The sequence below is a fragment of the Lonchura striata genome, chromosome 18, assembly GCF_050655825.1.
Source record: "Lonchura striata isolate lonStrDom1 chromosome 18, ASM5065582v1, whole genome shotgun sequence".
Lineage (NCBI taxonomy): Eukaryota > Metazoa > Chordata > Aves > Passeriformes > Estrildidae > Lonchura > Lonchura striata.
In genome coordinates, this window is record NC_140720.1 from 12054365 (window position 1) to 12066428 (window position 12064).

Genomic DNA, 12064 nt, shown 5'->3' on the forward strand with positions numbered 1-12064 from the left:
CTTCTTTTTTTCCTCCTGACTGAAAATCTTCAGCAAATTCAAGCTGACATTCAGAAGCTGTTTGAGATGGAAGAAGTTGTGTATTGCAGCCAAATGCAATTTCCAAATGCAGTGAATGAGATTCACTCAGCTCCAGTGAAATTGGGAAGTGCTGCTGGATGCTCAAATCTTGCTTTCCTCATTATTCTCAGTGCCGTGGTTTGCAAATTCCAATTGCAAATCCTGATTTATGTAAAGTGCAAGAGCAGCACAGGGTCAATATTCCTGATAAACACTCATGGACAGCAGATTTCAGGGAAAATCTGCCCCAGCCCAGTGGTCAACAATGCAGGTTGGGAGCACTTGGAACAGACAAATTTGTGTGTGTGTGTACATATATATATACAAGTACATACATTTCTGTATATATACATATATATTTGTATATATCTATGGATATTTATTTATATGTTTATGTATTTATTTATTTATTTGTTTATGTATTTATATATTTATATATATTTAGATATGTATGTAAATGCTACTCCTCTATACATATTGATATATATAACAGGCTGCCAGGTCCACTGAGAATTAAAACCACCCACCCTGGCTGCAGCAGGTTTCCTTCCAGCTTACTTCCAGCTCAGAGCCCCAAATCTGCACCTCCTGGAACAAGGTTTCTGTACAAATGCAAGCTCTGATTCTCCATCTCCTGGAGCCACCTAAGGCCAGCTCTGCATCCCAACACCCAGAAGTGACCCTGGCTCTGCTGGGATTCCCCCAGGCTGTGTGTGACAGCTGGAAATCCCCCCTCAAAGCATGTCAACAGCTTCATAATAATCAACAGGAGCCTTATTTTCACATAGTCCCACATGTCCAATTTCCAGCTGGAATCCATCTGCACCTCCAGGCATCTCCATGCAAGCAGGTTTTCCAAAGGATCAAAGTAGTTTAAATGCCTCTATCCTTTAAAAGTAGTATGCTGAATGCACATAATCTTACTTTATACAGAGGAAAATCCCTCTAAGGGCCTGTGTAAATGTGGCTGTAAACCAGCAGTCAGCATTTGGGGAAACCTCAGTACAACCAGTTCTGTCCTGGCTGGCAAGGGAAGACAAAAAAGCACCTGAATGTTGTCACATCTGAGAAATGTTTATGCAGAGTGCAGGACCCGGCACTTGGCCCTGTAGAGCTACAAGTTATTTGCCTTAGCACATGGATCTGTATTCCTACATCCTCCAGGAAACCCCACAAAACCATTTGCACACACAAATGATGGAGGCAAAAAGGCAGAAAAGCCCCTTACACGTGGCTCATGGCATCCTCAAACAGCACCAGGTCCATGGCAGCGTTGACTTCGTTGTAGCTGTCCAGGGCTTCCACAAGGATCTGGTTCAGCTCCTCCCAGCTTGGAACTGGCCTATAGCCAGGCTCCCCGAGGCCTTTGGCAAAATGGCAATAAATATTCATGTGTTTGGCCTGCTCTAAAGTGTCCTCAATGTCCTGTAAAAGAGAAGAAAATAGTAGAGAACAAATACAGGAAAACCCACTGCAGCTCTGAGCCACCTCCCAAGGGAACCATGGGGTTCCAGCCTTTTTATGTCCACACGGTTGCAGCTGTGTGTTGGAAAAGGGGAAACAGGCACAGGAGTGAAAGAGAGGGAGAAGAACATCCCCAGTAGTGATTTCCCTTCCAATAAATCCATGCTGTTCCATTCTCATCAGAATTAGACCTCATCAGACCTCCACACTTACGTCGTAGCATTTCTTCACCGCCTCCCGCTGGATTTTATCAAAAGTGTCCCAGTCCACTTCTTCAACCATCCTGTCCCGGTACACCCGGTTTGACTCGTGCAGGTAGAGCTTCACCAGGTCCTGGGGCTGCTTCAGGCATTCAGGGGTGGAGAAGAGAAGGCCCTGTGGAGAGCAAAGACAGCCAGGAAACCCAGGCTGGGCCCTGGGGGATCCAGCCCAGCACCCACCAGGCTGAGTGTCCCTCTCAGCAACCTGAGCAACCCCACACCAAACAGCCCAGGGAACGTGGCCTTTGTTCAGCCAGAGCTCCCAGAGCTGCTTCTCAGCCCAGAAGGGGTTCAATAATGAGTTGGAAGGGTCCTTAAGGATCATCCCATCCCACCCCTGCCGTGGCAGGGACACCTCCCACTGCCCCAGGTGCTCCCAGCCCCATCCAGCCTAGCCTTGGGCACTGCCAGGGATCTGGGCACCCTGTGCCAGGGCCTGCCCACCCTCACAGGGAAGGATTTCTTCCCAAGATCCCATCCAAACCTACTCTTTGTCAGTTGGAAGTCATCCCCCCTTCTCCTCCATCCTTGTCCCTCCATCCCATGTCCAACGTCCCTCTCCAGCTCTCCTGGGGCCACTTCAGGCACTGAACGGCCACAGCCAGTTCACTTCAGAGCAATCCTCAAGCTGAGCACCCCCAGATCACCCAGCCTTTCTTCACAGCAGAGTTGCCCCATCCCTCTGATCACCCCAGTGTCCCTCTGGACCCCCTCCAGCACCTCCAGCTCCTTCCTTGGATGTCCCCTGGTGCTGGGAGCCTGGAGCTGGCTGAAGTCTGACAGAGCAGCACAGAGGGGCAGAATCACCTCCCTCAACCAGCTGCCACAGCCCTGGGAATGGCTGTTTCCCACATTCTGTGGAAGGTTTACACTCATTACACCCAAAATCCACACCCAGCCTCCTGAGGTCTGGGCCGGGCTGAGGTCCTGCTCTCAGCAGCGCCAGGCACCAGCCCAGACACGTGGTTCTCCCATCCCAACCCCATGCCATGGGTGCTTTGTCAAGAAGGAAAAAAGGTTTGGAAATGTTACTGGTGGCTATTTTTTCTTTTAATCAATTAATTCTAATTAGGTGCATTCTGCCTGCAGGAAATATCAGTTGCTGTCTGCTTAGCACAGTATGTTTACCATGAACTCTATTAAAATGCATAAAAGAATTATATTTCAAAGAGGTGTCGCCTATACTAAGCCTATTAACAGCACACAGGGTTTTCAATGGTATGAATTAAACAGACAGCTTTTATTCCTAACATCTAATTATTTATACATTAAATATCAAATGCATTGAAAGCAATGTAAAGCAGGCCCTCTCAGCTCACTGGTCCATGGCTCAGATTGTTTGGGTTTCACATCTGTCATTACAGCTGTCAAATTATTTTATTTATTCCAGAAAAAAAAATAAAATTGGTGAGAAAAGCTGACAACTCAAAGAGAGGAAGGAAAAACACATCAGATCCTACACTGATCAGAAGAGAATTAAAGGTCACTCAATCCCTCTAAAGGGACTGAATCTAAAGAACCCCAAAAGCACGAGGGACACGTGGCTGTGGGTCACTGCATCTGGGATGGAGGTGGGCCCAAATTAAGAGAAACAGACAAAACAGGGGATGGGGAATCCCTTGAGAGGAGAATGAGGAGAATGAGGAGCATTCCTGTCACCGCCCTCTGCCCAGAGCTGGGATCTGGCAGGATGTTTTCTGTTACCCCCAACCCTGGCACATTCAGCAGATCAAATCAAAGCCTCCCACCGAAATGCTGAAATTCCATGTATTTCATGACATTTCTGGAACTGGGAGGCAGGATTTACCAGGACCCACATCTCAGCTGAGCGCAGTGACAGGCCTGACTCCTTCCTGCCACAGTGGAGTTATTCACTCCTTCAAGGTCCTGGTCCCAGATTTCCCTGTCTGTCACTGCTTCAGCTCCTGTCTGATGGCAGGAACAAGGCTCTGAACTTCCACGTCCCCACTCTGTGGAGCAGATGTTAACAAGGACAGTGACAAATGACCAGCTGGGGCTTTAGAACAGGCTACGGTGCTGACCCTCACTTTGGCTGCTGAGGAATTTATCCAATTTTATTAAGCAGCCTGAAACTCTGGAAGGCTCTCTGAGCAGTAACACCAGCTGCCTCAAAGCACCTGACTGCTGGGGAAATCAGAAAAACAAAATCTCACCAAAGGATGCAAGACAACATTTCTGGAGCTGAACAACTTTGCTTTGGTACAGTGGCTGGTAATTCAGTTTCAGTGGTAAAATCGAAGCTGCTTTGGATTGATTTATCAGCTCTTGAGCTGCCATCCTGCATGCACAATGCTGAGCACCTGGGAGGTGCTCACCAGCTGCCCTGGCTCTGGCAGAGCAGCTGAACCAGCTCAGGACCAGCAGCCCACAGAGTATCCAGCCCCTGCCCCTGCAGGAAGAGTTCCCAGTGTGGTGGGTGGTGCCACAGACCCCAGACTCACACCACTGGGGTGGGCATCACCAAAAGCAGCCCAGCTCAGCACACTGACAACAGCCACTGCTGGAAGGGCTGGGCTCGGGAGCCCAAAGCTCTCTCCAGTTTGTCCTTTCTCCAGCCAATGGAACACTTCATACCCCTCAAAATGTACACCTCCTTCTGGAGCTGTGCTTCCCTGCCTGTAGCCAGGGGAGCTGGAAATAGTAAATAGCAAACAGTCATGGGTGATGGCTCTGGAATCCACTCAAAAACAATCAGGAGTCAGGGGATGGCCCCAGGTCACCCCCTGAGCTCAGGGGACACCTGTGCTGTGTCATTACTGAGTGGGACACTGTGTTTGGCTCACCAAGGGCCAGAGGAGCCTCAGCTGCCTGTGACAAACTCCAAATGCCACAGGACAGGAGCTGCACTTACTTGGAAGATGTTGGAGAAGTCTCTGAGGTTGAAAACGTAGTGGAACTTGACAGCTGTTGGCAGGAAAGTGGCAGCCACCTTCCGATGCAGCCCCAGGGCCAGGGCAATGAGCTGCTGGGCTGATTTCTGCACAGCCTCTGAGAAGTTCCCACTGGCCAGGTGCTGCACTAAGATGGTGCTGTAGATCCTGGACAAGGAGTCCTGGCCAGGGTTGGAGAGAGCGAAGACACAGAAGTGACGCTGAGGAAGAGAAAGTGAGAGGTGGGAAGGTCAGAGAGATGGAGACCACCTCCCAGGCCAGTGCCCTTTCTGTGGTTGGACACAGCACTGAACAATCTCATCTGGGCTCCACTTCCCAGGAAAGCTTGGCCCAGATGATCCTTTGAGGTCCCTTCCAACCTGGGATGCTCTATGATCCCATGACTTGAAGTCCACCAGAACTCTGTGCCCCCTCCAATTCCCCAGCAGAGGACAGCTGGCAGGAGACCCCTTCTGCTGGATTTTCAGTGGTATTTCACAAGGGAAGCTCACTCCACTGAGGACCTGAATGCTCTGAAGGTCCCACAGAGCCCTGGTGAAGCCCAGGCCTGTCTCTGGTGGGAGCAGCCCCTGGAAGGTGCCACCTCCCTTGGTTGATGAGGAACTTTCAGAGGAAGAGAACATAGAATGGTTAAGGTTAGACAAGACCTCTGAGATCAAGCCCAGCCATTGAACAAGTCCCAGAGCACACTGTGGAGTGCCACATCTACTCATTTTTGAGCACATCCAGAGTTGGTGACTCCACCACTTCCCTGGGCTGCAAGTTCCAACGCCTGATCACCAAAAGACTTTCAAGAACTATGGTCCAGCAGTCGTATCAGCTAGAGAAAGGTAAAACCCGCCTGTCTGAACCACAGGTTTTCCTGAGAGTGGCTGGGAACTTGTGACTTCTTCCCCCAAGGAGCAGTAAGACAAGAGGAAACCCAAAGAAGGGAGAAATTCCATCAGGAATTACAGTCACAGATCTGTGCTGTTTCCACTGATTGATAACAGCAGCATCTACCACAGTTCTCCTGGAGCCTTGAGCCTGAAGAACCCACCCCAAAATGAGAGCCATGGAGCAGGGCTGTACCTGGAGCCGGGGGTTGATGGTGAAGCTCCCAGCACTCGGGTTCATGCAGGACACGTACTGCACATTGCTGACCTCCTTCAGGGACAGCCTGCTCCTGTCGTACCTTGGGGCACAGCAAAAGCCACAGATGGTCACCACACACCCCTGAGCGTGTCTGTGGGCTGCCAGGACCCTTGTGGCTTCGGGGGGTCACACGGTGCCCCTCTCCAGGGGGCAGAGACTGCTGCATGTCTGCAGATGGCCCAGCACACAGGGCCCTGCTCCCGGGGGAAATCCCAAGGCTCAGGGCAGAATGCCACGGCCTCCTTGCTGGGCAGAGCTCAGCAGCTCAGAGAAAGAATGTTTAGATAAGGGAAAATGAACACCCTTGAAAGCACAATGGGACACATTCCAACTCCTCCTTTGGCTGCAACAGGCCAGGGAGAGAACTTCCACACTGCTGGGGTCCCGACAAGCTGTCCCCAGGAGTTTTGGCGTCCCTGGGTGGGCTCGAAGCACCAACTTGACAAGCTGTCCCCAGGAGTTTTGGTGTCCCTGGGTGGGCTCGAAGCACCAACTTTCCCATTCACAGCCTAGAGCAAGGGCCCAGCAGCTCGTACCAGTGGCCGTAGTCCAGGTGCTGCCGGAGCAGGGTGTGGGGCTGCACGGTGCCATAGGAATCCACCTCGGGCATGTTTAGGTCATCCATGAAGTACACCAGCCTCTTGGTGCCCGGGGGGCCGTAATTCCTACCAGCCTTTTTCTCCAGAGGCTTCTCCAGCACAGCTGCAGGGACAGGAGTGACGGGACGAGCGCTCAGCCCAGCCCTGTGCCTGCTGCAGGGAGCCCCTGCCCCCCCAGCTCCGTGCTTGGGGCTTTTTAGAAAGGAAGAGCGTGGAGAGAAAACTCATTTGGAAGCTCTGGAAAATTCCCATTTGCTTTAGGAGAGGGCTGAGGTTGTGTGCTGCTCTAGACTGTAGCATATTGGGAATATTTACAATGCTGGAGTGGTATTTAATGCAGATCAGCCCACACTGCTGCACAAAATGTTTTATAGGTTATTGATTTCTTTCACTGCAGCCTGAGCAACCTTTACTGCCTCAGGAAGGGGCAAAGCAAACAGCAGCAGATTTTCTGGGGTGAATTTCCTGCCAGGGGCTTTCCTGGAGCCCATCCTCACTCCCAGGTGCTCCCAGTCCTCCTGGAGATGGAGGCAGAATTTATTTCACTGACACAGTCTGGGGTTATCACCAGTCCTGTAAGCAGCAGCGTGGCAAGGAACAATCCTCTGTAATTAGGGACAACTGGGAGTTTTGATAAAAATTTCGTGCAAATGCACACTTCAGCCATCCCTTATCAAGGGCAAAAGTTATTAGGGAAAATTTATATTCTGGGTTTTTTTTCAGACTTCAAATCTTTTAAAACCCCATTTGTTTCCTGCTTGGGTGCCCTGCAGACAGCCTGGTTACCCACTACGAATTCAGCTGTTTTCTTGTCACAGACACTTCTGCACAAAGCCATGAATTGTGCTTAGAAAAATGATAAATTTTTCCTCAGTGGAATCTCTCTCCCCCTTCAATAAAACCACAATATTTGAAATTTCTGGTAGCAAGTCAAATTAAGTGTTTCAAATAAGCATTTAATTTAAATTTAATTAGGCCTTAATTAACACATAAAATCAGCCCTTTTCGAGGTTAAACAAGGATGCAGGAGATTCATCATAGTGAAATGCAATTACTGGGGATGAAGTGACATGTTTGTGGAAGTTGCATTTTAATTCAAAGCTTATCCCAAAATAATCCTGCAGGGTCCCTGCTCTGGGCTCCTGGCACATCCCCACCAGCCCCTCAAACACTCACTGCACACCAGACTTGGCGAGTGTGGCTCCTCTCACCCTGATGGCCAAGGGGGAAAGAATATCCAACCCCCCAAAAACAACATTTATTGTCGTTTTCTCAAGGCAGATCTGGAGGGGGAAGGTGGAGAGTGAGGGCAGGGATAGAGCTGGTGGAGGAGCAGAGGTCCATGGAGCAGCACTCCAGAGGTCCAGGCTCCACAGCCAGTGGGATTTGCTCACAATACCCCAAAGAAAATCCCCAAATTGTGCTCAGGTTTGGGCACAGAGAGAGTCTGGCTCCTTTTAGCCCCTGTGCACATGAAAATCTGTAAGCTACAGGTCCACAAAGATTGTTTGAACCATATCCCTGTGCTTCCCCTCAAGAGTGCAGCTCTGCACCTTAAAAATCTCTGTCCCAACAGGCACCTTGGCTGAAAATCCCTGCCTTTCAGGTTGGCTCTTCGTAAAGTAAATAAAAACTGAAATCCCAAAGTGCTTTGGATTCACATTTTACAAATCTAAAGAGGCACCTGCTGGGGAAGAAAAAAAAGCAGCCAGCTGACAAACTCCACAAAAAGGGACAAATTAACTAAAAAATGAGCAGTGGGGAAGGATGCCAGGCAGCATAAATCACATTTCCCTGTGATGAAGACGTGCTGGGCTCTGCAGAGGAAGGAAGGGGAGGGCTCAGCCTGGAGCTCAGAGTAAGAGGGACACCCTGTACCTGCCCCACAGCTCACCTGGGCAGGTGGGGAACACCAGGGTCCTCAGCTCAGCCCCTCCCCAAGCCAGGGCACTCCCCACTCCAGCAGGAAAAGGAAAAAGGGAGCTTGCAACCATCACGCTGCCCATGGCTCTGAGACTGGTCAGAAGGGGAGGTTTTACCCCTTTTTTTTTTTTTTTTTTTTTTTCCTTGAAGGGATTCCCTGGGGCAAGAGATTCCTTGTGGGTCTGAGCCCCCAGGTCAGCAAGCTCTGTGCCCCTGCCCCATGGGACATGTGGGATGTGGCAGGACAGGAGCACAGCCCAGGAACCAGCCCTGGCTTCCAGCCTGCACACATCCATCAGCACCACCCTCACTGCTAATTGGGATGCAGTTCCCATCATTGCACCCCGAGGACAGTTGGGATCTTCTCCAAGAAACCCATCTTCAATTCCAGCGTGTTAGAGACATGCTTCAAGTCATGAAAACTGCAGCAGATTGAAGCCTGGGCTTTGGCAGAGCCCTGAACCAGAGGGGTGGGTTAAGAAGGCAAATTCTCGGGTTGGAAATCATCATCTCCACAAAAGCAGGGCTCTGCTGAGCAGAGAGTTTCACTCTGGGGTTGTGAGTGTGCCCACAACAACACCCATGGGCAACTCACCCATGGGTCTTTCCTTGAGCTTCCCATGCACATCCAGCTCCAAACCCCCATGGATGCTCCAGGAATGTCACAGGATGACACAGAATCACACAGAATGACACAGGATTACATAGAATGTCAGAATCACATAGAATGGCACAGAAACACATAGAATGTCACAGGATGTCACAGAATGACACAAAATGTCACAGAATGACACAGGATCACGTAAGATGTCACAGGATGACACAATGTCACAGAATCACACAGTGTCACAGAATGTCACAGGATATCACAAAATCACACAGAATCACAGAATCACCCCAGCTGGAAAAGACCTTTGAGATCACCGAGTCCACCCTGTCACCTAACACCACCCTGTCAACTAAACCACGGCACCGAGTGCCACATCCAGGCTTTGTCAAGCCCCTCCATGGATTCTGACTCCACCACCTCCCCGGGCAGCCCACTCCAACGCCCAACCACCCTTTCAGTGCTGAAATCCCTCCCAACATCCAACCCAAACCCAGCCCCGGCACGGCGTAAGCGCTCACCTTGCAGCATGGCAGAGGTGGTGTAGTAGTTAAAGGGGACCTTCTTCAGCAGGAAGACGTCGGGGTCCAGCGAGCAGAGCGTGTCCCCCAGCAGCACAGACTTGCCCGTGCCAGCAGCGCCCACCAGCAGCACGGGGCGCCGGCGCTGCAGCAGCCTGGCCACCAGGAACCGCAGGCGAACCGTCTCGGCCGTGGGCACCAGGCAGGCCTGGGGGCACAGCACCCGCCTCAGTGTCCCTGCCACCGAGGCCAGAGCCTTCGGCTGTGAGCTTTTTAGGGGAGGAATGACGTGCTGCTGCCAGCTGATAAAATCCATCTATTCAGGTGAGCCCCCGGGAGCAGCGCCTGGATCCCCCCCACAAAAGCCTTGCTGAAACAGTGATGGTTTTTACAAGTCAGCTGTGGCACTTCTGGAAAAACAGAGAGGAGCAACTGGCAGCCACAATTCACTACCTGAGGAACTCTTTTCTTGGCCCAAACATGAACCCATCTCTAGTGACAGCCACCAAGAATGAGAACAAGCCGTGGTGTCTCGGAGGCTTTGTCCCTGCTCTGTCTCACCACTTCTCTCTGCACCCCGGGCACAGCAGCTCCCTGCCCCTGCTACATCGCTCATGTTTGGAAGATGGATGGAGGTTGTGGCGTTGCAGTTGAAGCACAGCATAAAAAAAAAGGTAATTTAGTTGTATCCAGTGAAGAATTCCATCAGTGCCTGGCCTTTCACCAGATCTCACTGAGACCCCCACGTTCAGTCACTAAAACACTAAAATCCCTCAGCCCAGCAGCCTGCTGGGGTCACCTACCTGCAGGGGCATCTCCGGGTCAAATTCAAACTGGGGAATAAGTTTAGACCAAGGCTCAAACTTCTTTGTTTCTGGATCAACGTAGAAGTCAAAGACTGTGCCCTGAGAAGGGAACTTGATTGTCTTGAATTCTGCCACCCACCACTTGCTGAACTCCACTCTGTAGTCCACAAGCTGCAGGACAAAAAGAGGAGAAAATAGACAAATTCAGAGAAATTCAACAGAGATGGAGAATGTTATTTATCCCAGTCCACCAGAGCAGGACCAGTCCTTAAAAATATATTCCACAGCATAACAATCTTATCCTTTTTCCTATTATTAAGTCTAATTTTTCATTTTATTAATTTTTTTCTCATCATTCCTATTTATTCCCCTAAATAATTCATCCTCTGTGTTGATCACTCCTAGTATGTCTGAGATGAGACAGATGGATCAATTTGAAAAAGAGAAATACGTGCCTATGACTAAACAGACACTTGATTGATTTTTGGTGCCTACTTCTTCCAACAGACAAGGACACCACATCCATCTCCATCCGTGGCCATGGACAGTCAGAGCATGCATACCAAATCTCTTCCTCGTAAATCACACCCTGCAAACATTTTGTTGTTTTCTGGCCTGTTTTCAAGCAGGAGCAGCAAGGCTGGAGACCCCAGTTCAGCAAAGAATGGGAGAGAGGAAAGCAAGCTCTTGCTTTCCTGCTTTTCCTCCTTCTATCTCTCCATGCATGAAGATTTTGAAGCATCTGAACTTTTTTTCTGGGCGTTAGGGAGACGGTTTTTGCTTTATGCAGTGAGTCAGGATTTCCAAAATGTGCTTAGTCCCTTCCCTGCCTCAGGTCTCCTCTGTGAAAATGGGCCAGCCACTGTCTGAACCCTTCCCACGCAGAGCACAGGGACTGCAGCCTTCAGCCCTGGGGAGGAACAGGGGGGAAGGAGGGGAAAGTGCTGCTAAAAAGATGTCTGGGAGAGAACGCATGCATCACTGAACCAGTTTTAGCAGCACAGTTTGTTCCTGGGGCATCTCTATTGGGTTTCTCTGCCCATAGCCACCACACGGGTTTTTGGGACCAGGTGAGACCACGGAGTGCTCAGCCTCCCTCAGGAAACCTGGCTTTGAACTGAGTGTCCTCTGCAAAGCTCCCCGAGCCAGCACACATCAAAAGACCAGAGGATTTGAAAACCACATTATTAGCATCCAAGATTTTGCAGTCTCGTGCTGCCCAGAGAGGCAGAATGACTGTAATCTCCTTTCTCCTGCTGTCACAACTCCTCAGCCCGGCAGCAGAACAGGGATGTGCAGTGCTGCTAAAAGCTTTCTCGCAGTGCTGGGAGGGGCTGAGCCCTTAAGTGGAGCAGTCCAAGCCCCAGCTCTTTTGCCAGAATGGTGTCGAGCTCAAACTGCTTCTTTAACAAAAACCCCGTGTGGAATGCTGCTGATTTCAGGGCCTGGAAATGGCAAATCTATCATCTGTTTTTATAGAGAGGCCTCGCTCCCCACCAACAAACATGGAGCAGTGGGAAGCCTTCCAGCCTGTTTCTCCTGACATTTCGGCAGCAAAAGGTCACCAGGAAGGGCACCTTCAGCAGGGAGCAATAAACAGCTTTTATATTGGATCGTTTTTCATCAGGCTCCCCCTGGCTCGGACGCCGCGCGCTCACGCTCTCCTCCCTGACATTTGCGGAGCAGAATCCTCCCGGCGGGATGCTCAGCCTGCTCCCAGCTCCTCCTGCCACACACCTGGCTGTGCCAGGCCCTGCTGTGCCAGGGCTGTGGCACGG

At 50.6% G+C, this 12064-nt stretch overlaps 1 protein-coding gene across 8 annotated transcripts in view; it reads right to left on the minus strand.

Moving 5' to 3' along the window:
- DNAH9 (dynein axonemal heavy chain 9) overlaps window positions 1-12064 on the minus strand; it is a 132252-nt gene that overhangs the window by 74935 nt on the left and 45253 nt on the right. For all 8 annotated transcript variants that reach the window (XR_014949346.1, XM_085556908.1, XM_085556909.1 and 5 more), the window contains exons 37-43: window positions 10284-10457; window positions 9481-9688; window positions 6367-6532; window positions 5768-5870; window positions 4657-4896; window positions 1738-1899; window positions 1289-1485 (exon numbers count right to left, since the gene is read on the minus strand). Coding sequence is in view for 7 of the 8 variants with exons in the window: in XM_085556908.1 (XP_085413034.1) it covers window positions 1289-1485; window positions 1738-1899; window positions 4657-4896; window positions 5768-5870; window positions 6367-6532; window positions 9481-9688; window positions 10284-10457 (1250 nt within the window). In the remaining variant the exon portion in view is untranslated. The remainder of the gene's footprint in view (window positions 1-1288; window positions 1486-1737; window positions 1900-4656; window positions 4897-5767; window positions 5871-6366; window positions 6533-9480; window positions 9689-10283; window positions 10458-12064) is intronic.